The sequence below is a fragment of the Camelus ferus genome, chromosome 8, assembly GCF_009834535.1.
Source record: "Camelus ferus isolate YT-003-E chromosome 8, BCGSAC_Cfer_1.0, whole genome shotgun sequence".
NCBI lineage: Eukaryota > Metazoa > Chordata > Mammalia > Artiodactyla > Camelidae > Camelus > Camelus ferus.
The window spans coordinates 10170085-10192061 of NC_045703.1; the positions used below are offsets into that span (position 1 = coordinate 10170085).

General features: G+C 38.3%; 1 protein-coding gene across 1 annotated transcript in view; it reads right to left on the reverse strand.

Annotated features, from left to right (window-relative positions):
- Positions 1-21977, reverse strand: part of COL19A1 (collagen type XIX alpha 1 chain) — a 323156-nt gene that overhangs the window by 243785 nt on the left and 57394 nt on the right. Inside the window, 2 exon segments of the mRNA XM_032484458.1 lie at positions 16229-16291; positions 17545-17673. Of these exon segments, the coding sequence (XP_032340349.1) occupies positions 16229-16291; positions 17545-17673 (192 nt within the window).

Sequence of the window (21977 nt, forward strand, 5' to 3'; positions counted from 1 at the left end):
ATTTCTGACTGGACTGCTGCTGTATGCAGGCCACATTATCTTTCGAAATTGGATTTTTATATGGTTCTTACATTGTTGCCACTCAACTAAACATTTTGGGAAATAAAACATGTATCACCTATTTTTTTTTCCAGATATCTCATCCAATCACAGTCCTTTGATTTCAGGGAGGAGTATTTATTCCTTCTATTTTCTAGGACTTTATTCCAAGAAATAAATTATTCAGTTAAACAACATATATGCTGCATAAGGTTTAAAACCTCAGACTTACTGAATTCTTTGTAGTTGTTGGAGCCTGAATGCAGTTAACACATGGGAATATATTATTGCATGAATGCTCACAATAAGACAAATTTAGAAGATTCTTCACCAAAAATGAATGAGACCCGATTATTACTTATTCATATGGGTCATTTCAAAGAAGGGGAAACCAGCCCACCAAAGGTACTAACTACATGGTCCACACATGTGTTAATCACAGTAATATAAATGTGGGGGGTCAGCAGCAGCTGCACCCAACATCTACTATCTCAGAAGTGATGCTCGTGGGTGGAGATGTGTGTGTGCACAGACGTATATGCAGGGGCGCATGCGCAGTGAACAAGCAGGCAGGTACCCTTAAATACAGGGGTGGGTGTAAATCTGTACACTTTGTATTCACCACCTCCACCAAAGAATCTGTTAAAGTGCTGACTCTACTGAAAGCTTCTTAAAGTCAGGCACGTTTGCTGTTTAATGTGCAGTGCGGAGAGCAAAACAAAACATCTGGATGTGCGGATCCTGAAACAATGCTTTCTGAATCCAAATCAGCCTTCCCTAAATTTCCGCCCGTTGGTCCTTTCACACAGGACAGATAGCGTATGGGTCTTATCCAGGACAACCCTGTGTCACCATCAAGCCTATTCAGTAAACCAACCATTTTTCAAATGAGAGTTTGGAGTCCCTTAGTAGTATAGACACTGTTCCCTGGGCACACACTGACCAGACAATATGCCTCTCAAAATACGGCACCAAGAATTCAGCACATCCCTCTAGAAATGGTCTCACCCACCAGAATAGAGAGCAGGACTGTCATTCATTCACACACACACACATACACACACACTTCAGTCTGGATGTCATGCAATACTTCTAGTGGATACAACTTGCTTTTCTAAAGCTAAATTGCTCGTGCATACATTCAGCTTGCAGTCAACTAAAACCATCAAGTTCTCCTTTCTGAGAAGATATATTTTACAATCCTGTTTCAAATTACTTGAGTGTAAATTATCCTGAGTTATTCAAACAAAAAAAACAAATAATTTGGAGATGCTTTGGGAAGGTAAACATTTCTTTCCAGATAGAACAAAGTTCGGGAATTAATTCTTGACCCATGTCATAGACCCCATTACAAAGTCTGGGCTCCTTTGTCATTGCAATGATTTTCTTAAAGAGGATCCTGTTAAGAACAAGTAGGTGGGCTTTTCACTTAATTGTGAGACTAGCTGGAAGGGAGTCTTGAAGTAAACTTAAAGCTTCACAAAAAGTACGAGGGAAATAGCAGACATTTAATGTGACTCGTCTACTGAAATATCTGGAGTATAGTTAAGTGACATCTGGGTCAAGGATTCGAACACGTGAGAGATACCTGAAGATATAAAGAGAAGGCTAGTGTCATCAGTAAGCTCCTAATTGGGGCAGAGAGACACCAGTAATGGCAAACTACTTCCTGTCCAATCGCCCTCGTGTTGGGGCATTCACAGTTCTACTGCGTGTCAGTTACTTCCACTGGAACCGAAACGCACTGAAGTCACCGGTTACTTATCTTCGGCCCCACGGTGAATGGCTGGGAAGATAGGGAGAAAGAACATGCCTAAGCAATGTTGTAAGAAGGGTAATTTCCAAACCTAGTGGGGAGGAAAAGGCAGCAAGGTCACCTGGAGATTTACGCTCAAGAGAGCAGAGACAGCACAGTTTCTCCAAGGGACGTGGGAAGCCAGTCTCCTGGGGCTATTCTGTTTCATTCCCGGACGCACACGTGTCGGCTTCGCCAGGTATCTGGGGGAGTCCTCTGCCCTCCTATTCCCTGAAGTTCAGAAGGTCTTTGGGGACTATTCCCATCCTTCACATGATTTTCTAACAATCATCCTCTGTGTCTCTTCTCTATTGGCCTGTGGCTAAGTCCTCTTGACTTATGAACAACTCAACACACATTTATCCAGAACCAGTCGAGTGCCGCACACAGGGCCAGGTGCTGGGGTGGCAGGAGTGAGAAAGACACCTAGTCCTGTCCCCCAGGAGCTCACAATAGGGACCAAGACACAGACCGTGTTGGTAATGGAAATAAAGTGCAGCATGAGCAGAGTGCTGGGCTGCTGATCCTGCCCCGGGGGCCAAAGAGACTTCATGAAAAAGATGCAATTTTTCTTGAACTTTGAACTGAGTAATCAGCGAAAAGGCAGCAACGGTGGGAGGGAAGAAAGATACGATTGTCTGCGATCATCTTCTGGAATCTTCTACTCGGACTCAACTCATGACACCTAGGTTCATGCAGTACCTTCTACTGGCTATGACTGTCCCTGACTGGACTGCTAAAAGCACCTTTAGACAGAGCCATGTTAAGAAAATTCTAATATCTGAGGGGGCATGGGGTGTAGCTCAGTGGTAGAGCGCATGCTCAGCATGCATGAGGTCCTGGGTTCAATCCCCAGTACCTCCATTATAAATAAATAACTAAAAACCTAATTACCTTCCCCCAACCAAAAAATTAAATTATAATATCTGAAATTGAAGGCTTCTTTGTAGAATATCAAGTACCTTGCTAGATTTGCTATTGAGTACTATCTCAGCAATCTACACCAAGAATAAAATATGCGGCCACTAAAGTGTGCAGAGAAACAGAGACCGTGTGATCTCTTGTGTGGCAACACTGTAACATTTGTGTGCGATTCTCACAGGGCACTCAACCAGATGGGAACCTTAGCAGACTAGGTTCTTAAAATCTGGCTGTTTAGCAAATAACAGTCAAATGCCTGGGATCTAGATCCACTGCAAATGTCATCCGTCTGTCATGTTCTCTGCCAACTACTCCACTTGGGGTGCGAGTGGAAGGTATTTGGAGGGAATAAGAAACAACCGAGAAATAAAATCAACTGCAGAGCGAGCAAGTTTCCATTTCTTTTTCTTGTCCAATTACGTATCCCCTTCTCATGTGTCCGCTTATTTTACTGCTGTACTGTATCAATATACTGCCCACAGGTAAAACACCTAAATGAGAATTACTCCAGGTAATTTTTCCACTGATAATTCAAACATCATTCTGGTAACTGTAGTAAGTGAAGCCAGAAAAGCAGGCTGCCAAAACTGCTTTCCTGGTGGTCATCTTTTTCACGAATTGAAATTGGTTATGATAAAAGTTTCACTTCTACATCCAGATTTGACTATACCTTCATTTCACTGCAGAATTTTGTGAAATACAGGAGTACACATGTGATTCTCTGTTTAAGAGGTATTTTCTCTAACATAGAGCTCATGTGTGTTTTCTAAACCTTGACAAACTGCACAGAAAGGAAATAGCCCATTTTCTAGATGAAAGCTTCATCATCCTTTTTTTTTTCTCCTCCAGCTCATGGAGTCTTTTGCTTCCTACAATAAATTGTCACATACAAATGGATATTTTAACTTTTTTAACTTGGGAAAGACTGAAATTATGCTTAATTCTGAATTTCACTGGAAAAACTGGGTGAAACTAGCTAATACATAGAGAAAGCCAGATGACAACAAAAATCCTCTAGCTTTCTCAGTAAATGCCTATAAGTTTCAGAGTCTCTGAGGCATTGATGCTACAGCTGGACCAAGGCTGTGGGAGAGTTCATTGTAATTCACAACAGCTACCAGCCTTGTCTGCGCCTTCATAAACTGTAACAGCATCTGTCTTTATTTCCTGAAGATGCAGTCTTCTCATAGGATGTTTTTTTTAAAGGGAAAATCAAGATGCAAAGATCACACAGTCATTTCACTTTTCAACAGAAAAGAAATACAAAGACAGGAAACAATGAATCCACCCAGTTCAGTCTCATCCCACTGCAAAGATGTTGGGGGGTGGGGACTTCAACAGTTTATGGTGAAAAGACCCATCACACAAAGCACCTCGTAGTGAGGACAGTTAGCCCAACTATTTTTAAGACGTGCAACTCAGCAAAATCACTCACTACATTATCAGACACACTTCTTAAGCACCTTCATGTATATGGCTTTTGAACTTCTACAAGTTTGATTTTTTTAAAATAAAGTCATGGTACTAAATTAAACACTTCTTTTTAACCAAATGAATGTACAATTTATAGATGTATCTGATCAAATATAAAATTTACACATATATACTGAAAGCATATTTGATGGAGAGCATAGAGAATTGTCTAGGTTAGATGCTGAGGTGAGGTTAATCTGAAAAGTATGGCCACGATTGGCCTGCCTGGAGGTGGGCATGCAGAGCAGATAGGATCTCCAGAGAGTCAGGTGTGGGAAATCTGAAAGCATATTTTAAGGTTAATTTTGAATTTGGAAACCAAACTAAATCAAACTGTATTGTTTTCATAATATTTATTTCAGAAGGTAAAATTAGACAAAATCCTTTCATTTGGTAAAAAAGTCTGATGATGATTTTTAAGAGGTGGACACACCTTTTGAGGGTGGGAAAGAATCTCCAAGGTTAGGTAGACTTTAAAAGGGGTCCTTAGATTTCAAGACAAGGGACACAGCCCTCCCTGGAGCAGGAAGGAAAGAAGCCCTCTGGGCAGTTCCCTCTCTAGGCTGCAAGCAAATGATTTTTTTTTTATGGTAGCTCCACTTTTATTTTATTTTATTTTATTTTATTTTTAAATTATTTTTTAAATTTATTTATATTTTTTAAACATTTTTTATAAAGTTATAATCATTTTACAATGTGACAATGAAATATATATATATATATATATGTTCATGTATAACTGAATGGCAAAGGAAATGTGAGCATTTCAGGGCGACCCAGATAAGGTAATATGGTTAAAGCACAAGAGCCATTCAGGTGAGTAGAGATGCAGTTTCTGACTCCACTCTTTGTTAGCAATGAAATTCTGGGGAGATTTTATTTTTATTTTTTTATTGAAGTATATTCAGTTTATGATGTGTTAATTTCTGGTGTACAGCAGAATGATTCAATTATATACATATATATATATATATATATATCTTTTCATATTCTTTTTCATTATAGGCCATTACGAGGTATTGAATATAGTTCTATGTGCTCTACAGTAAGACCTTGTTGTTTATCTTGGGGAAGTTTTTATTCTCTCCAGATCTTAGTTTCTTCATCTGTTAAACACTGATGATAAATTGTACCTCATAGAGATATCGTGGGGAATGAATAAAATAAAATAAAGAAGTCTCTTGATAGTATATAGCACAAAATAATTATTAAATAAATGGCTGCTATTATCATTATTGTGAACATTTACAATCATATACTTTTCCATTAGGTTGAAAATTCATTAGATTCCTTATACCCAATTTGTTTTCAGAAACCAATAAAAGTACGTGACTTTTACTTTAACTTTTCCACTCAATGTATTTTGAATAAATAATATAAATTATATACATTCCCTCAAATGGGTTCTAATTTGGTTTTATAGTAAGCCAGAGTTTAGAGTACTAGGATTATCAAACTGTTTCCTCTTATAATTATATCTATTAGTTACCAAATATTTATATGTCAGGCACTGAGCTGGTACTTTCAAGAATAATTTTGTCTAATCTTTAAGACAAAACTCAAAGTAGGTACAATATAATTCCTGTTTCATAAAAAAGAAAACTTAGAAACACTAGGAGACATGCCCTAAATTACACAGAGCACAGTTTGGACCTGGGATTCAGACCCAGGAAGTCTAACTCTGGGTATTTAGCATTTGGATGACACAACAGTGATGGCGATCACAGCATTCCTACCCCACGAAAAATGAAATTAACTTTGCAAATGTTTTCCCACTAAAATAAACATTTTAGGACAAATTCTAGGTAATTCAGCAGATACAAAATAGGTTTTAACATAAATTAGACTCTGTATTCAATTTTTACTATCACATTGTTAAGATTAAGATTATTGGGCGATAATGCTTCCTATTTTTAAAAACTATCCTCACTTCTCCAAAAACATGTCTGATACATGACCTCTCTAAATGAAATCGAGAGTGAGGCAATTTTTTATTTGAAATAGTCAGGTAATAAACACAAGTATGCTTGGAGTGTGATGTTTGGAGGCAGCACAGTGGGTAGAATTTGCTCCCAAGGTCCAACTCCTCATCTCCTTTCCCCACTGCATATCACGAGGATGTGAGTTGTGAGCATGTGTGTGCTGTGTGTGTGCATGTGTGTGATGTCTGCATGCATGCACTTGTGTGATCTTCTGCATTAAGCCACTCACTTCTCTTGGAAATAGGACCATCCAATTTCCTTGTCTTGACTGACAGTGGCTTCTGTCTAACCAAGCTTACCAGAATTCACCAGTGACTAATATCTAATGACACTTGCTATAGAGAGTAGATTTTCTTATAAGAACCCAGAACAGAAAATTTACCAAATCTCTTAGGCAAAATCCTATCTGTGCTGAATAAACGCAGGGGGGACAGTTATATTTCTGCAGTGTGTTGGAGTAAGGCCATCTATGTCTCACCCTGGAATGCCTACGCAAGTCTGTACAAGGTGATGAGTATTATAATTACAAAAGGGCATAATTAAATGCTGTAGATCTTCATGCTCGGAGTTGCCATGACGCCATATTCCATGAACTGATTTTATAATATAGTGCTGTTCAGTGTCCTATTTTTCTTCTGGGCCTCAGAAGAAAAACACCACCTCAGGAAACTATACTTTGTTCAGGGCCTTGACTTAGGGAAATTTACCGCCATCCCGTAACGAAGTTGCAAAGTATAGGTTTATTCTTGAGTAATGGGATCTATATGCAAATCACTTAATTTATTGCCGTATCACACTGAATGTAAGTGTAGAGGGCAGTTAATATACAAATTTTACTCTACACTGCTCAGAATCTGCTTTGCTCCATTTAACATAAATCAGTTTTCTAGCTTAAATATTCCACCTTAAAAAAATGAAAAAAACTTCTTGGCTTTGAGAACATTGTACCTGAGATATATATTCTCCGGCATTTTGCACATGTCCTTGCTCGAAGTGACACAATTCATCTTTTTTTTTTTTTTAGATTTTTTTTTGGGGGGGGAGGTCATTAGGTTTGTTTGTTTGTTTGTTTGTTTGTTTGTTTGTTTGTTTGTTTATTTATTTATTTATTTATTTATTTATTTATTTAATGGAAGTACTAGGGATTGAACCCAGGACCTTGTGCATACTAAGCACACGCTATACCACTGAGCTATACCCTCCCACCCAATTCATCTTTTTAAAAAATCTTCAAACCGAACTCTTAAGCACTTATAATTCTAAGGAAAGAACCCAAAGAATCACAAATGCTGAGACGCAGAATCAAAGTGAAGCTTGGTGATGTGGTATGAATACTCTGGGAGACGCATTAAGCCAGCCATGGGAGACACAGCTCTGAGGATACATAACACTTCAAGAACACCTTTCTTTGGAAACTTAAAAAAAAATCAAGTTATTTTCATCATAAAACAATTGAAATATTTTATGGCAAACATTAGCATTCATCTTTAACAACTACGATTTACAATTTTTGAAATTTAAAAAATTTAAAAAATGGATAGACTATGAAAAAGAGTATATGTATTTATATATATGACTGAAACATGATGCTGTGCACCAGAAATTGACACGACACTGTAAACTGACTAGACTTCAATAGTAAATAAATAAATAGATATAGTTTCATTGGAGTCAGATATTTAAAACTTATTAACCATGCCATTAGATAACATAGGAGCTTTCTTGTTATTCCATTGCATGTGTATTCATTAGAGTTATTTTAAATGAATGGTAACCTGTGGATTACAGCATTGAGAAAAACCCACTTGAGGAGCCATTTCTTCAGTTAGGAGGGTTGTACCCCTTTATCAGCTAAATGAAGTGACAGGATAGAAGCAGATGGCACCACCAGTGACCTTGACCTTGAAGGGAGGATATGGTCCAAGATTTGGTGATTCTACAGATACTGTAAGGATCTCTGAGGATGCCTGAAACCAGGACCCAAGAGCTAAATGTTGCCTGACACCATGTTTAGGTCTACTGGGAGCTGCATGGATTCTCTAACTGTCTGCAAGGCTCTTTAAGAGCAATCCAAGTAAATTAGACCCAAAGAAACTGGGAAACATGAGAGAAAGTTTGCCAGGACAGTTTGCATTGGTTTTAGAACACTGTAGATATGGCTTCTCCTTTACCAAGTTAGCTTTGAAGTTCCCTGAAGACAATGTCTTCACACAGATTCTGTGGAACTCACTCTGTCATCATTTTGGCCAAATGGGCCCCAAGTGATGAGGCTTCCTGTCCCCAGAATTACTAGGTCGAAACAATACATCAATAGCTGGTATATCCCCTTATATGTGTTCAAGTTTCACTTTAAGTGGAGTGTGGGATGAATCATCACACGAAGTTCTTTCTACGAATGTGGGCTTCTAGGAACAGCAACAAAGCCTTTAACGCAGAGCAGTGTTTGTCTCTGCAACACCATGTCTTGATCTAGCTCTTTCCATCTGTTCAAAATGTCCCCTCTTTTCGAAGAAACTATTTTTTTCTGGAGAATTCCTTGGTTTTCATAATTAACTATCTAGCCTATTGCCTTTTTATTCTCATGACCCTTTAAGATGGATCCAATCAACTTCTGACTGGGTTGAGCCTGTTGATTACTTGGTCTAGTTCTTGTACTGAATCCCAACAATTTCAGCTCCTCTTTGGGAGTTGAGAGCCTCCTCTACAGCCAATCAGGAGCAGCTCATACCTGGTTTTCACAAACAGGATCCAGGAGATGGCCCTTTGGTGCAACGAAATTAACAGTATTTTATAACAATCTTAGTCAGTTCTGATTTAAAGTATACCAGGGGAATTTTATCCTGCTTTCCCATAATTAATTGCATAAACTCATACAAATTTTACTTTACATCCCACAGGAAAGAAGCTCAATAATCTATTTTATAGTCCAAGTCCTCCCGTGATTCTGTACTTAGCTTTGTAAAAAAAAAATGTTTCCATATTCAAAGTAATTTGAAATATCCCAATGATCCTAAATGTAAACTATCAGATTGTTACCATATATTTTAGGAAGAGATTGGTGAATTAAGTGCATAATGTCTCTTTAGGAGGTGGGTGATGGAGGAGTCTTCTCTAGGGAGAAGGCTTTGGAAGGAATTAGCTTTAAACATGTGTTTGATGGAATTTTAACCAGTGATGAAGAGTCTTCAGTTAAAGTCATCAGCAAGATGAAGCAGAGGACAGCGTTCCAAATAAGCATTAGCTTGCAGCAAGGTATCACTGTCCAGCAAAGTTTGTTGGGTTTCACTGAGTCTAACATTTAAGGAGTAAAGTATCTGCATATCGGGCTGAATCACTCTTAAAGGAAAAAAAGCAGCATCAAGGAAGCAGTCAGATATCAGAGACATGAAAATATCTGTCTGATAAGTTCTGGACCTCCTACCACTTCAGCCTCAGTTGTCTTGTGACAGCTTTAGGTTAATAACCACAAGGATCATGACCTTGTAGATTATGAGGCACAAGGGACTGGATAATTAGCACAGCAAGAATAGCTACAGAAACTTATGTTAAACTTATTTTAGTGAAGAAGAGAATTTTCTTAGCATCAACATGTGCAACTTTAATAATTCAGCAATCTAAGTGAAAAATAAGACAAGATAATTGCAGTTGAATTTACAAATATAACGGTTTTGCTAAAGTCTCCTGAATAAGTATGCTGAACTGCGACACAAACCTCTTGGGAGTAACTTCATTACTTGGAATCATCTTTACAACATTAGAGAAGACAATGTGGAAATCAACAGTCCTATGAAATAAGTACTACCTCTATGGCATTTTGTTGATGGATTGAGGTGTATTTCTTGTATTTTCCTTTATCGCATTTCATGTGGTACTATATATTTAAGCATTTACTTATGTCTACAGTGAGGTACATATTAAAAGATACTACACCATACATAAAATAGTGAAATGAAGAAGACTTGGGTCTCAGAATAATGGCCAGTGTTCTGGAGGAAGTGTTTTCTGCAAAGGGCCAGACAGTAAACATTTTTGAATCTCTGCCACAATTACCAAATACTGTGGTGCAGCACAAAAACAGCCTTAGCCAGTATGAAACACACCAGTGTGGTTTACAGTCCCTGTAAAACCTGATTTACCAAATTACACAGTGGGAGATTTTGGCAGCCCAGCTGTGGGGCCACAATTTGCTGAACCCCCAAAATACCAGATTTGTTCTATATATTATCCCTTCCTACCTGACACAACCTGGTAAAACAGCCCCAAAGTTTAATCAAACAGCAAATCAACATATCTTTTCCCCAGGAATTCCAGGAGCACCCAATTCACCTTTAAGGCCAACTCCACCCTAAAATACAGAAACACTCATTAGGAGTTTTTCAACGGTATATTCATTGCCAGTGTTGTCAAAACCCTACCATTGCAGAGACTGGTTGGTTTTGCTTGCACCAAAATGTGTGCCTTAAGCTCTTCATAATATTCACAAGTCATTAAGTTATTCTTTTTACAATTAATAAATTATTAAAAAGTGAATCATAAATAGCCAACAGCTAGAATGCAAACTAGACATTTTTCACACAGACATATGCAATTCAGCTTTGTCATTTCTTCCATATTTACCACAGGTAAGGAATGATTCTTTTGCTGTTCCTTCAACTAAAACCTGATGCTTTCAGTTCCAACAAATCATGAAATTTCAGACTCCCCGGTACTCATATTTTTATATGTAGTGTGTCCGACCTTCCATTACATCCCCCAGCAAAAGCCCCGAAGCCGGGTCAGTCCATTTGTCTGTTTCCCTGCTCTTCCCCATCACTGGGAAAATCTGCTCAACGAAGCTGATGGGTTTGTCCACCATAATGGCTCTTTCACAACTCAGTCTGATAAATTTATCCTTAAGGCAGCGGAAAATAATACAAACTTTTAGAATGAGTTTCTCTACGATCACTAATGCTTGGTAGAGATTAAGAAATACACTAGAGACACTAGAAATGGACACAACATTGTAAACTGAATGAACTTCAACTAAAAAAAAAACCAAGCAAATGGCAAAAAAAGGCCAAAAAAAAAAAAAAGAAAAGGAAAAAGAAATAACACTAGAATTGTATGAGTATATAATACCATTATTATACCGATATTATATGTTGATTTTAGATTTAAGGCATACAAGTAAATCTCAACTTCAAATTTCTACAGACTGGATGAGATTATATCAGATGGAGTAAAAGTGACACACAAACAAAAAGAACCTCTCAGTTAATCCAATATATTCAACACTGGATTAGAAAGGATGAAGAAATATTCTTTATTGCTCATATTGACATAGACAAAAAGTCAAAAGCATAATATTAAATCCTACTTCTTTGAAGGTATTACTGGGGGAAAATATTCTTTTAAAAATTATGAGTGTATTTTGATTCAATTATTTTTATTGCTGTGGTGTGTCTACAGAATAGACATCTGGGTAACATCAGATTGGAAAGGAAATAAAGGGAAATTCACTAGTAATCTCTGGGATAACACACTAGAACACTCAAAATGGAAACTTCCACATAGTGAGATTAGAGGGTGGAGGTAGGAGAAAAAAACCAATACCAAAGTTTTTGACTATAGAGTCAAGTAAGTTAACATTTCTTTTTAAATTGTTTTGATTTTCTCTGAAAGTCTATTAGCAAAGCAATGATCTCATAAAGCCTACACTTTGGGGGAACTTAACTTATATGGAAGATATTAATCCAAAAATAAACTGAAAGATTTTTTCCCAAAGAGACCGCAGATCACACTCCCTCTTAGGTTCAGGAACATTGAAATTGAGCTGCTATTTTACAAAACTCAGGGAATTTCACCTGTGAGGGGGTGAAGGTATCAGCAAAGGTCTTAAAGAACTGAGGGAGTAATGCGGTTGCTAAGTAATTAGGTTGCTAACCACACTAAATAAGAAAAAGGAATTAAAAGATTCAGAAAATTATAATAATTGAGTCTAAATCAAAGAAAAGTCTTAATTATTATTTCAAAAAAATGTCATCAAGGGTTTAGTCTTGGACAGAGGGCATGGTTAGGAGAGTTTGATTAGGTGTCCTGATATAGAATACTTATCATGGCTGCATGTTAATAAGCAGTGATTGAATTTCAAACCATCTTTCTCCATGAGAGGGGAATCATTGTATTTAGAAGGAAAAACAAAAGCAGTAAATCAGATTAATGAAGCATCACAGTATGGATGAGAAAACAGGCAAATAAAGGTAAACAGTAAGTCATGCCAAAACTTGTGGCTTTCTTCCAAATACTTCTGATTCTTCATTAACTAATTGGCAATAACAAGCTAAAACTAATCAGATCACTATGTTAAAAAAAAAAAAACAATGAAAACAACAACAACAACAAAAAACCTTTGGTTTTTAAAAGAAAAAGTGTAGAACTGAAGTGAGTAATACAATAGTTCCTTATGATTTAACTTGTCCAGCTCTTTCTCTGCAAACTGGTCCCTTCACCCTGCTTGGTCAGGTCTCCTTGGGAAATTGGGGCACAGAATTTAAAGGTTTTAGAAACAGCTGAGTTGATGACTTAGACTCTCATTGAGGAGCAATGTTCATTCATTCATTCAATATATTTATACCTCCTGTTATGCGCTGTTCTCTGTCTGGTGTTCACAGAACTCACATTCTAGTTGGGGAAGTAAATAGAAGCATAATTATAACATGTCAGGGGACAATCAAAGTGCTAAGAAAGGAGACAGAGGTGGAATGAAGGATGCTTTCTACAAAGAGATGTCAGAATAGGCCTGTCTATTTTAAAGTGATTTCTGAGAAAGAGCCTACGTGATGTGAAGGAAAGAGGCAAGTGACTGCCTAGAGGAGCATTCCACGTGTATATAACCTGGTGCCAAGACCTTAGGACAGATCTGAACCAGGGGAGAGTGGAGGAGACGATAAAGGGAGTGAGGAGTCGGGGGGGGGGAGCCCTATGCATCATGGGAAACCTTGTAGCCCGTGGTTAGAGCTTCAGTGTTATTTTGAGGGAAACAGGAAGCCATTGGTGGGTTTTGATCCACGTGGGACAGGATTTACTCATATGAGTACTCAGAACTGTTGTCTAACTCACAATGAGTGTATGGGCATAAATAAAAGTAAAATTTGCTTTTCATCAAGATGCCACAGATTACAGTAGGGATTCTCAGAACTTAACACCTTTAGAAATATTGTAATGAGTTACACATAATTTGGAAAGAGATTTGGGGTGATTGCATTCTCAAAGCTTTTCTCATCTTATCTCATTGGGCCAAAAGTAAAATGCACTAAAAGATTAGTAATATGTATCTTACAGTTAATGAGAAAAGTAAATATAGACTTGTCTCTGGATAGTCCCTAATCTAAGCATAACAATGTTAAGGAAACTCTTCAAAAATTAGCACACTAGATCTAAGGAAAATCTTGTCAATAACATTGGGAACAAAAGACACAGATTTGGATGAAATATTTAAATCACTGAGTGATCAATAAATTGTTACTATTTACTACAAGTAGCATATAATAACAACCCAAGATTTGTATATACTAAAACATTTAACTCATTAAAAATTCTAAAGGATTATTTCACAAAGTGAAGATGTTTGTTTTTGTTAAAGCCACATATGAAACTGAACTCAACCTAAAACGATTGTCTCCACCTCCCTTTCAACACAGGAACAATTACACTGTGGATAGGAAAGCAGAGGAAACACACATTGGTTGAGTACCTATTATAATATATTCTATTACTTTGGAAGGGATGTTCTGTATATATCTTTTAAGTTCTTCTGGTCTAACATGCTGTTTAAGGCCAATGTTTCCTTACTGATTTTCTGTCTGGATGATCTATCCATTGATGGAGTGGGATATTAAAGTTCCCTGCTACTATTGAATTACTGACTACTTCTCCCTTTAGGTGTGTTAATATTTGCTTTCTATATTTAGGCACTCTCGTGTTAGCCTCATAAATATTTATAAATGTTACATTCTCTTTTTGGATTGACCCCTTTATCATTATGTAAAATCCATCTTTGTTTCTTATTACCTCCTTTGTTTTAAAACCTATTTTGTGAGATATAAGTACAGCTACAAAAGCAAAAGTAACAAAAGCGAAAATATACAAGTGGAACTACATCAAACTAAAAAGCTTCTGCATGGCTGGGTAAACCATGAATAAAATGAAAAGCAACTTACTGAATGAAAGAAAATATTTGCAAATCAGATATCTGATAAGGGACTAAAATCCAAAATATATAAAGAATTTATACAACTCAATAGCAAAAAATCCCACACAATCCTATTTTTAAATGGACAGAAGACCTGCCTAGACATTTTTCCAAAAAAGACATACCGATGGCCAACAGATGCATGAAAAGATACATCACTAATCATCAGGGAAATGCAAATCAAAACCATAGTGAGACATCGCCTCACACCTGTTAGAATTCAATTATCAAAGTAGACAACAAATAACAAGTGTTGGTGAGTATGTGGAGAAAAAGGAACCCTGGGGCACTGTGGGTGGGAACGCAAATCAGTGCAACCACTACGGAGGCTCCTCAAAAACTTAAAAATAGAACAATCCCACTTCTGGGTATTTATCTGAAGAAAACAAAAACATTAATTTGAAAAGATATACGCACCTATGTTCATGGCAGGCATTATATACAATAGGCAGGATATGACGGCAACCTAAGCGTATATCGAAGGACGAACGAAGAAAGAAATTGTATATATATATATATGTGTGTGTATGTGTGTGTGTGTATACATATACACACATATATAATATTCAGCCATAAAAAAGAGTGAAACCTTGCCATTTGCTACAACATGCATGAGCCTTGAGGGCATTATGCTAAAGGGAAATAAGTCATTTAGAGAAAGACAAATACCATATGATCTCTCTTTTATGTGAAATCTGAAAAAAAAAAACAAAAGAAGACAAAAACACAGCAACAGCAACAAAAAACAAAGCAAGCTCATCCACAGAGAAAACAGTGGTGGTTGCCAGAGGTGGGAGTCGGAGGATGGGATAAATGGGTGAAATGGGTCAAAAGGTAAAAAAGAAAGGAAAAAAATAATGCGAGGAATAAAGTTGAAGTCCTAAAAAAATATTCACACACACATACACACACAAGTTGCTAATCATTGTCATTTTCACTAGTTCTTCCCTAAATCTTCACTACTTGTTTTCATTCCTAAAGGGGGAGGCAAGGCTCTTGAACAAATATTCACTAGATAAACTGAATGGGAGCAAACCCTGTGCTTTGGCATGACTGCAGCAGCTCCAGCATGCAGCACACTTTGTGTTACCATAATGGGAACTCAATAAACAGCTGTTGATGAGTGAATGAACAACAACAAGAAAAAAGCGACTATTTAGGTGTCAGATCCTTACGGGTCCAGTTCACTCACAGTCTCCTCCAGGAAACTGCCCCCAGTCTCCCCAGACTGTCCCCTCGGGGCCCCTGCACCTCTCCTTGGGCACCTAAAACGTGTGGCCTTGTGAGGTCTTCTATCTCCTTCCAGATGCAAAATCCTTGAGAACGGGGAAATGTGTGCTAATCTTTCTAACTTCCACACACCAGGCCTGACAAAGAGAAGGTGCCCAACAAAGGTGAGATGTCTGAATAAAGGCTAGGGCAGAATCTTCATTGGACACAAGAAACAAGAGCGTGTCAAGTATTTGAAGAAAAGAATGCTACCAAAGAAAGCCAGAGCACTACTGAAAAACAAACTTCCGTGCTTCCCATTTTTCCAGGTACAAAGATTCAGATTTCCAAATCTCTCCACATTTTAGGCCAGTCTCACTCATGAGCAGAACCGAATGACAACACAGCTTTCCTCGTTTCAGTGATCAGCACTTACGCGGAGCCCTTGACTGCCTTCTACAGAAACGGGCATTGGCGCAGGACATAGGAAAACGAGAGGGACACGATTTTGACGTCACTGTTGGACAAACCCTCTTTCATCCTGACAGCACTGGTCGGGGTGGTGGGGGGCAGTCTTACCTGTTCTCCTTTGTCCCCTTTCTGGCCAGGTGAGCCCGGAGCTCCCGGTAATCCTGCTTCTCCCTGAGCAGAGATGAATTTTGTATTATCAAATATGCTGTTCCCTTGAACTAAAGGCAAATAGCTTATAAAGAAGAAGCGGACAATAGGAAGATAAAGCTTTGCTCTCCTGGGAGCCGATGCTGGTCCCTCGGCCAGGAGGCCTGTCTTCCCCAGTCTATAAGGCGCATTTCTCCCCCTCTGCCCATCACCATTCAGCATCGTCTCCTCCCTGGCACCTGCCACGGCTGGGACACGTGCTCTGCTTCACGCCCCCCACCCCCGCACCTTGGACTTGCCTTTCCCACGGAGCTTACTGCTCGCTGGAGGGAATGTAAGTTTCCCCTAAACTTCCACTGCCCCTCCTCCCCGCTCCTCCATTCAGGAGGGAGCGTGGTCGCAGGATGCATTAAGCCTCAGAGCACGTATGGAGACACAGAACTAAGGGGACCTTCTGCTCTAGGAGCTGGGCCAAGTTTTCCCTCCCTCCCGTACGGGCATAGAGGAAAGCCGGCAGGAGATCACTCAGCCTACGTTTAGCACAGGCCTCTGAGGGCCATTAATAGCGACAAAAGACAAAAGGGGAATGGTACAGCTCAGTAATAGAGCAGGTGCCTAGCATGCGCAAGGTCCTGGGTTCTATCCCCAGTACCTCCATCAAAAATAAACAAAAAACTAATTACTTCCCCCACCAAATTAATAAATAAATAAATAGAAAAAAAAAAAAAAAGAATGAGAAAGAACATCCACAAAAGACATTCCTGTAAGTCCACGGGCCCAGGCTTCCTGACCAGGGAGATGCAAGCCACACAAATTCTCTGAGTCCCCTGCATTCCTCATACGACGTCTAGCGGAGAGGAGAGCTGGGTGGATTTCTGGGGCACAGGACAGATACAGTGTCCACAAAACAAAGACCTACTCCTCCATACTTTTAAGGGCAGGCACTGAGTTTCCTTCAGCTGTGAATTCCCAGGACTGAAGCCTCTTGCTGGCACGTGTCAGGTCCTGATCCTTGCCTGCTGTTCAGGTGTTCCCTGGTTATTCTACCTCACACCCAGGAGAGAAGGATGGATGGGCTCAGAACTATCCAGAAAAGCTGGATTCCTCATCGCCCTTTTTTAACCTCCCCCCCTCCCCCCCAGGAACTGAGAGGCTCAGGCACCTAGTTCAACCAGCACTAAAGGGCCAGCCGTGTTCTGCGCATCAGGCCCACACCCGCGGGTCTGGCTCATGGTGCGGAGTGGCTTTCCCGCAGGCACAGGGTGAAGCTAGCATACCTTGCTGGGGATGCACTGGCACTGGTCTGTGAGGTCTTGCTTGGCTGGCAGATATGCAGACATTCTACTGGCATGAGCGGGTACTGATGGTGATGACGCAGGACGTCCAAAGCCATCCTGCTCTGGGCACTAAAATCCAAAAAGAGGCTTTAGGAAATGGGGTCCATTCCTAACATCCTAGCCTTCCCAGCCCTGACTCCCACCTCACTCAGCACGACTGGGGTTCCCTGCAAGTCTGCCTTCTAATAACTAAAGGCTGACACCAGCATGTGAAGTTCATAATGACTTCGCTCTTTCACTGGCCCCCTACATTGTTTTTCACACTTGACAACACACTAGAAACGCATTTAAATGTGGGTTTGGGTGAGAAACTCTAAAACTATGGTGGGTGACTTGATGGCAAGTACTGTCACAGCAAACGTTTACAAGAATTGCATTGTTCCAAGAAAATAATTTATACAAATCACATCAGCATATGTATTTGGGGGAGCAAATTTAAAAGAGTGTAATTCGAACTTTTAAAGCATCATTTACTTTTGTGAACAAAAAAATACTGCGAACCATATCAGTAAACAAAGGATGCTCAAACCAGCAAGTCATCAGTGGCTGCCGCCACCCCCCCAGTGAAGACAAGCCTGCAGCCACTCACAGTGGTGCACCCTGAGGGGACTCAGAATAAGAAAGGGCAGGATCCTGGCCCTGGATAGCTAGGTGCTTGTCAAAGGAATGAATTCAATGAGCCCAAATGTTTGCTCCCTCCCATACCTAGAAAAGCGCTAATTCTTTAACTCTCGTGATGTCTGGTTTTCTTTAGTTAACAGGTAATCTTTTTATGTTCTGACTACCTGGTCTTTGTGGTAAAGCTCCTATATATCCTAGCTCCTCCCCTACCTCTTCGGAGCAGTCCCTCGGAGCAATCTGAGAGGCTGTCATCCTGGCTAGAATCCTCCCGCCAGAGAAAACATAACTCTCAACTTTTAGGCTGCGCATTTATTTCAGTTGACAATTTACATTCTTTTCTATTGGAGTCTAGTCAGTTTACAATGCCGTGTCAAGTTCTGGTGTACAGCATACTGCTTCTGTTATACATATACATATATTCCTCTTCATATTCTTTTTCATTATAGGTCACTACAACATATTGAATATAGTTCCCTGTGCTGTACAGTAGGATCTTGTTGTTTACCTATTTCATATATAGTAGTTAGTAACTGCAAATCTCGAACTCCCAATTTATCCTTTCCCACCTCCCTCCCCCTGGTAACCATAGTTTGTTCTCTATGTCTGTGAGTATAAAACATCATTTACTTTAACAAGAGGATTGTAAAGGGATGTAAAAGTAGAAAATAAAATCTTTTCTATGCTCTAAAGTGGTATATATTTAATCAAAGTATATTTTATTCCAGTCCATTGTCCTTTAAATTCATTCAAAAGCCTCCACTGTAAGAGACCAGTGATGATTTTTATACTTATCCAGTGGGTTCAGAACCTGTGGGGCCACATGAGGTGAAATTTGGTTACAAAGCAAAGAACCCTATTTCTGTTCAAAAAAGTAAATCCAGAGAGTCTGAAGAGGATAAATGCATCCTTTGCTTTCAACATCATTTACGGTCTGTCACTCTGAATCTGCAGTTTCATGCATTTGCAATTTCCTGTCTGAATTTGCACTTTGAGGGGAAGGATTCGCACATTACTTTGTATACTTTGCATACTTTGTATGCAGGGAAAGTTATGGTCAGGATACAAAATTAAAATATCGTCAGTGGTCATTTATTGTAGTGAGATCATGGTCGATAATTATTTTCTTCTTTGAAATTACCCGCATTTTCCAAATTTTATGTAGTAAACATACACAACTTTTCAAACAAAAAAATATTTTGAAAAATGGGTAGCACACTAAAGTGCAAGAAAAATATCACCTGGAAATACTGTGACTAGTTTCCTGTCTTTATCACTAGTTCTATCACATGACTCTCTGCTGATTTAATGATCAGCTATTGAGTTATCTTTAAGTTTCCAAGTCCACGAGTCTAAAATTTACATTAGAATGAAACAAGATTATCACCAAAGCAATCCATATATCTCATATGATTTGATATGGTTTTCTAGCCAGTTCCTGCTCTGTGGGTTCTCAGTTAGATAATCAAGATCCAGTTTCAGCTTACAATTTTGCTCTGGATAACTGATTTGTTATTTTAAATTGGGGATTTAAATGACTTAAAAAGCATGTCTCATTTCCCTAATGAGACATTCAGATGGCCAACAGGGACATGAAAAGATGCTCAATATCACTAATTTTCAGAGAAATGCAAATCAAAACTATGAAGTATCACCTCACACTGGTTAGAATGGCCATCACTAAAAACTCCATGAATGATAAATGCTGGAGAGGGTGTGGAAAAAAGGGAACCCTCCTATGCTGTGGGTGGGAGTGTGATTTGGTACAACCACTGTGGAGGACAGTATGGAGATTCGTTTAAAAATTAAAAATGGATTTGCCCTATGATCCAGCAATCCTGCTCCTGGGCATACATCCAGAAGGAACCCTAATTCAAAAAGACACCTGCACCACAGTGTTCATAGAAGCACTATTTACAATAGTCAATACATGGAAACAACCTAAATGTCCATCAACAGATGACTGGAAAAAGAAGATGTGGTGTGTTCATGTATATATACATACACACACAATGGAATACTACTCAGCCATAAAAAAGAATAAAACAATGCCATTTTCAGCAACATGGATGGACCTAGAGATTATACTAAGAGAAGCAAGTCAGAAAGGGAAATGCAAATATCATACGATATCACTTATACATGGAATCTAAAAATATACAAATGAACTTACTTACAAAACAAAAAGAGACTACAGACATAGAAAACAAACTATGATTACCAAATGGGAAAGGGTGGGGAAGGGATAAATTAGGAGTTCGCTATTAACAGATACAAACTACTATATATAAAATAGATAAACAACAAGTTCCTACTGTCTAGCACAGGGAACTACATTCCATATCTTGTAATAACCTAAAATGGAAAAGAATATGAAAAGGAATATATGTATATGTGTATAACTGAATCACTATGCTGTACACCAGAAACTGACACAACAGTGTAAATTAACTATACTTCAATTTAAATTTTTTTTTTAAATGAAAACAGGTCTCAGGCTTCACTATAAACCTGCTCACACTTTCCAAAAAAGTGCCTAAAGGGAACATAAGACATCCAAGTAAGGCCATCTCTCCTCATAAAACCTCTGGATTTGGTTTGACACATACTCAGTTAATTAGCCCTCAAAATTTCAATCATGTTTCTCATTTGTTTTCAACAAATGTTGCTGACTTCCTCTCTCTCTTCATATTTATTCTTCACTCTCTCTGTCTGCAGTCATGAAACTTGACTGCTTCAGAAAGAGAAAATCTAATGAATATTTATAGACTATCCTGAATTAATTTTACTTTTGAAATACGTTATAAAGTATTAATAACAAAAAGCATGTCTGATTTGATATTACAGGACAAAATTAGATCTTTAAGCAAGTACATTAAAATTTTCTGAGTTCAAACATTTTTTAAAAATACAGTGTTGTCAGAACTATGGCAGATACACTTAAGTAGCTGCTATATAATAATTTGCATTCTAAAATACGCATTTCCATTTGTGAAAGGCAGCATGTTTCGATTTCCTGTGAACCATTAACAGAACAATGAGGTTCCCCCAAATAATTATCAGCAGGAACATGGCAGTTGTTTGTTATTTTTCTATAGTTGGAGATGAATTCCCACCTCACTTTCTACTCTTTAAAACTAAATATCTTAAAAACATGATTACAATATTTTCCACAATGTGTGAGGCCATGTCACTGCTTTTAATTAGCAACGTCCTCCATCAGATTCACCACCTGTACTTCCTTAAACAATCTTCTCGTAATTCAAATTGTAAATGTCTATTGTGTGATGACACAGAGGAGTGACTATTGGTCAAGAATGTAACATTTGATACGTCCAAACATCAATGTGATACTTTTCAATCAGGGAAAATTATTATTTTAAAAGCTCTTACAGCAAAAAAAAAAAAAAAAGTATAATAAGTAGAGAAAAACTTCTGGAGAATTCACATCTTCGAGATTTAAATTTGTGGCTTCAGGAAGTGTAGGTACTTCACGCCTGCAGACCAGCACTCTGAATTATCTTTTTAGATATTTATAGAAAGCTATCTGGCTGCCTTTCATTGGGATGAGAGCTATAAACTGGATTGGAGATGTGCCTTATAAAACCAAGTTATATAAGCAAAACATATAATTTTGAGAGATTCAGTTATGCTTTGAGTCAGTCAGTCATATTATTAATCTGCTACCCAAAGTGAATGATAAAAGTTAAAAATATTTTTAAATACTCAACCATCGATAAAATTTTCATATAATT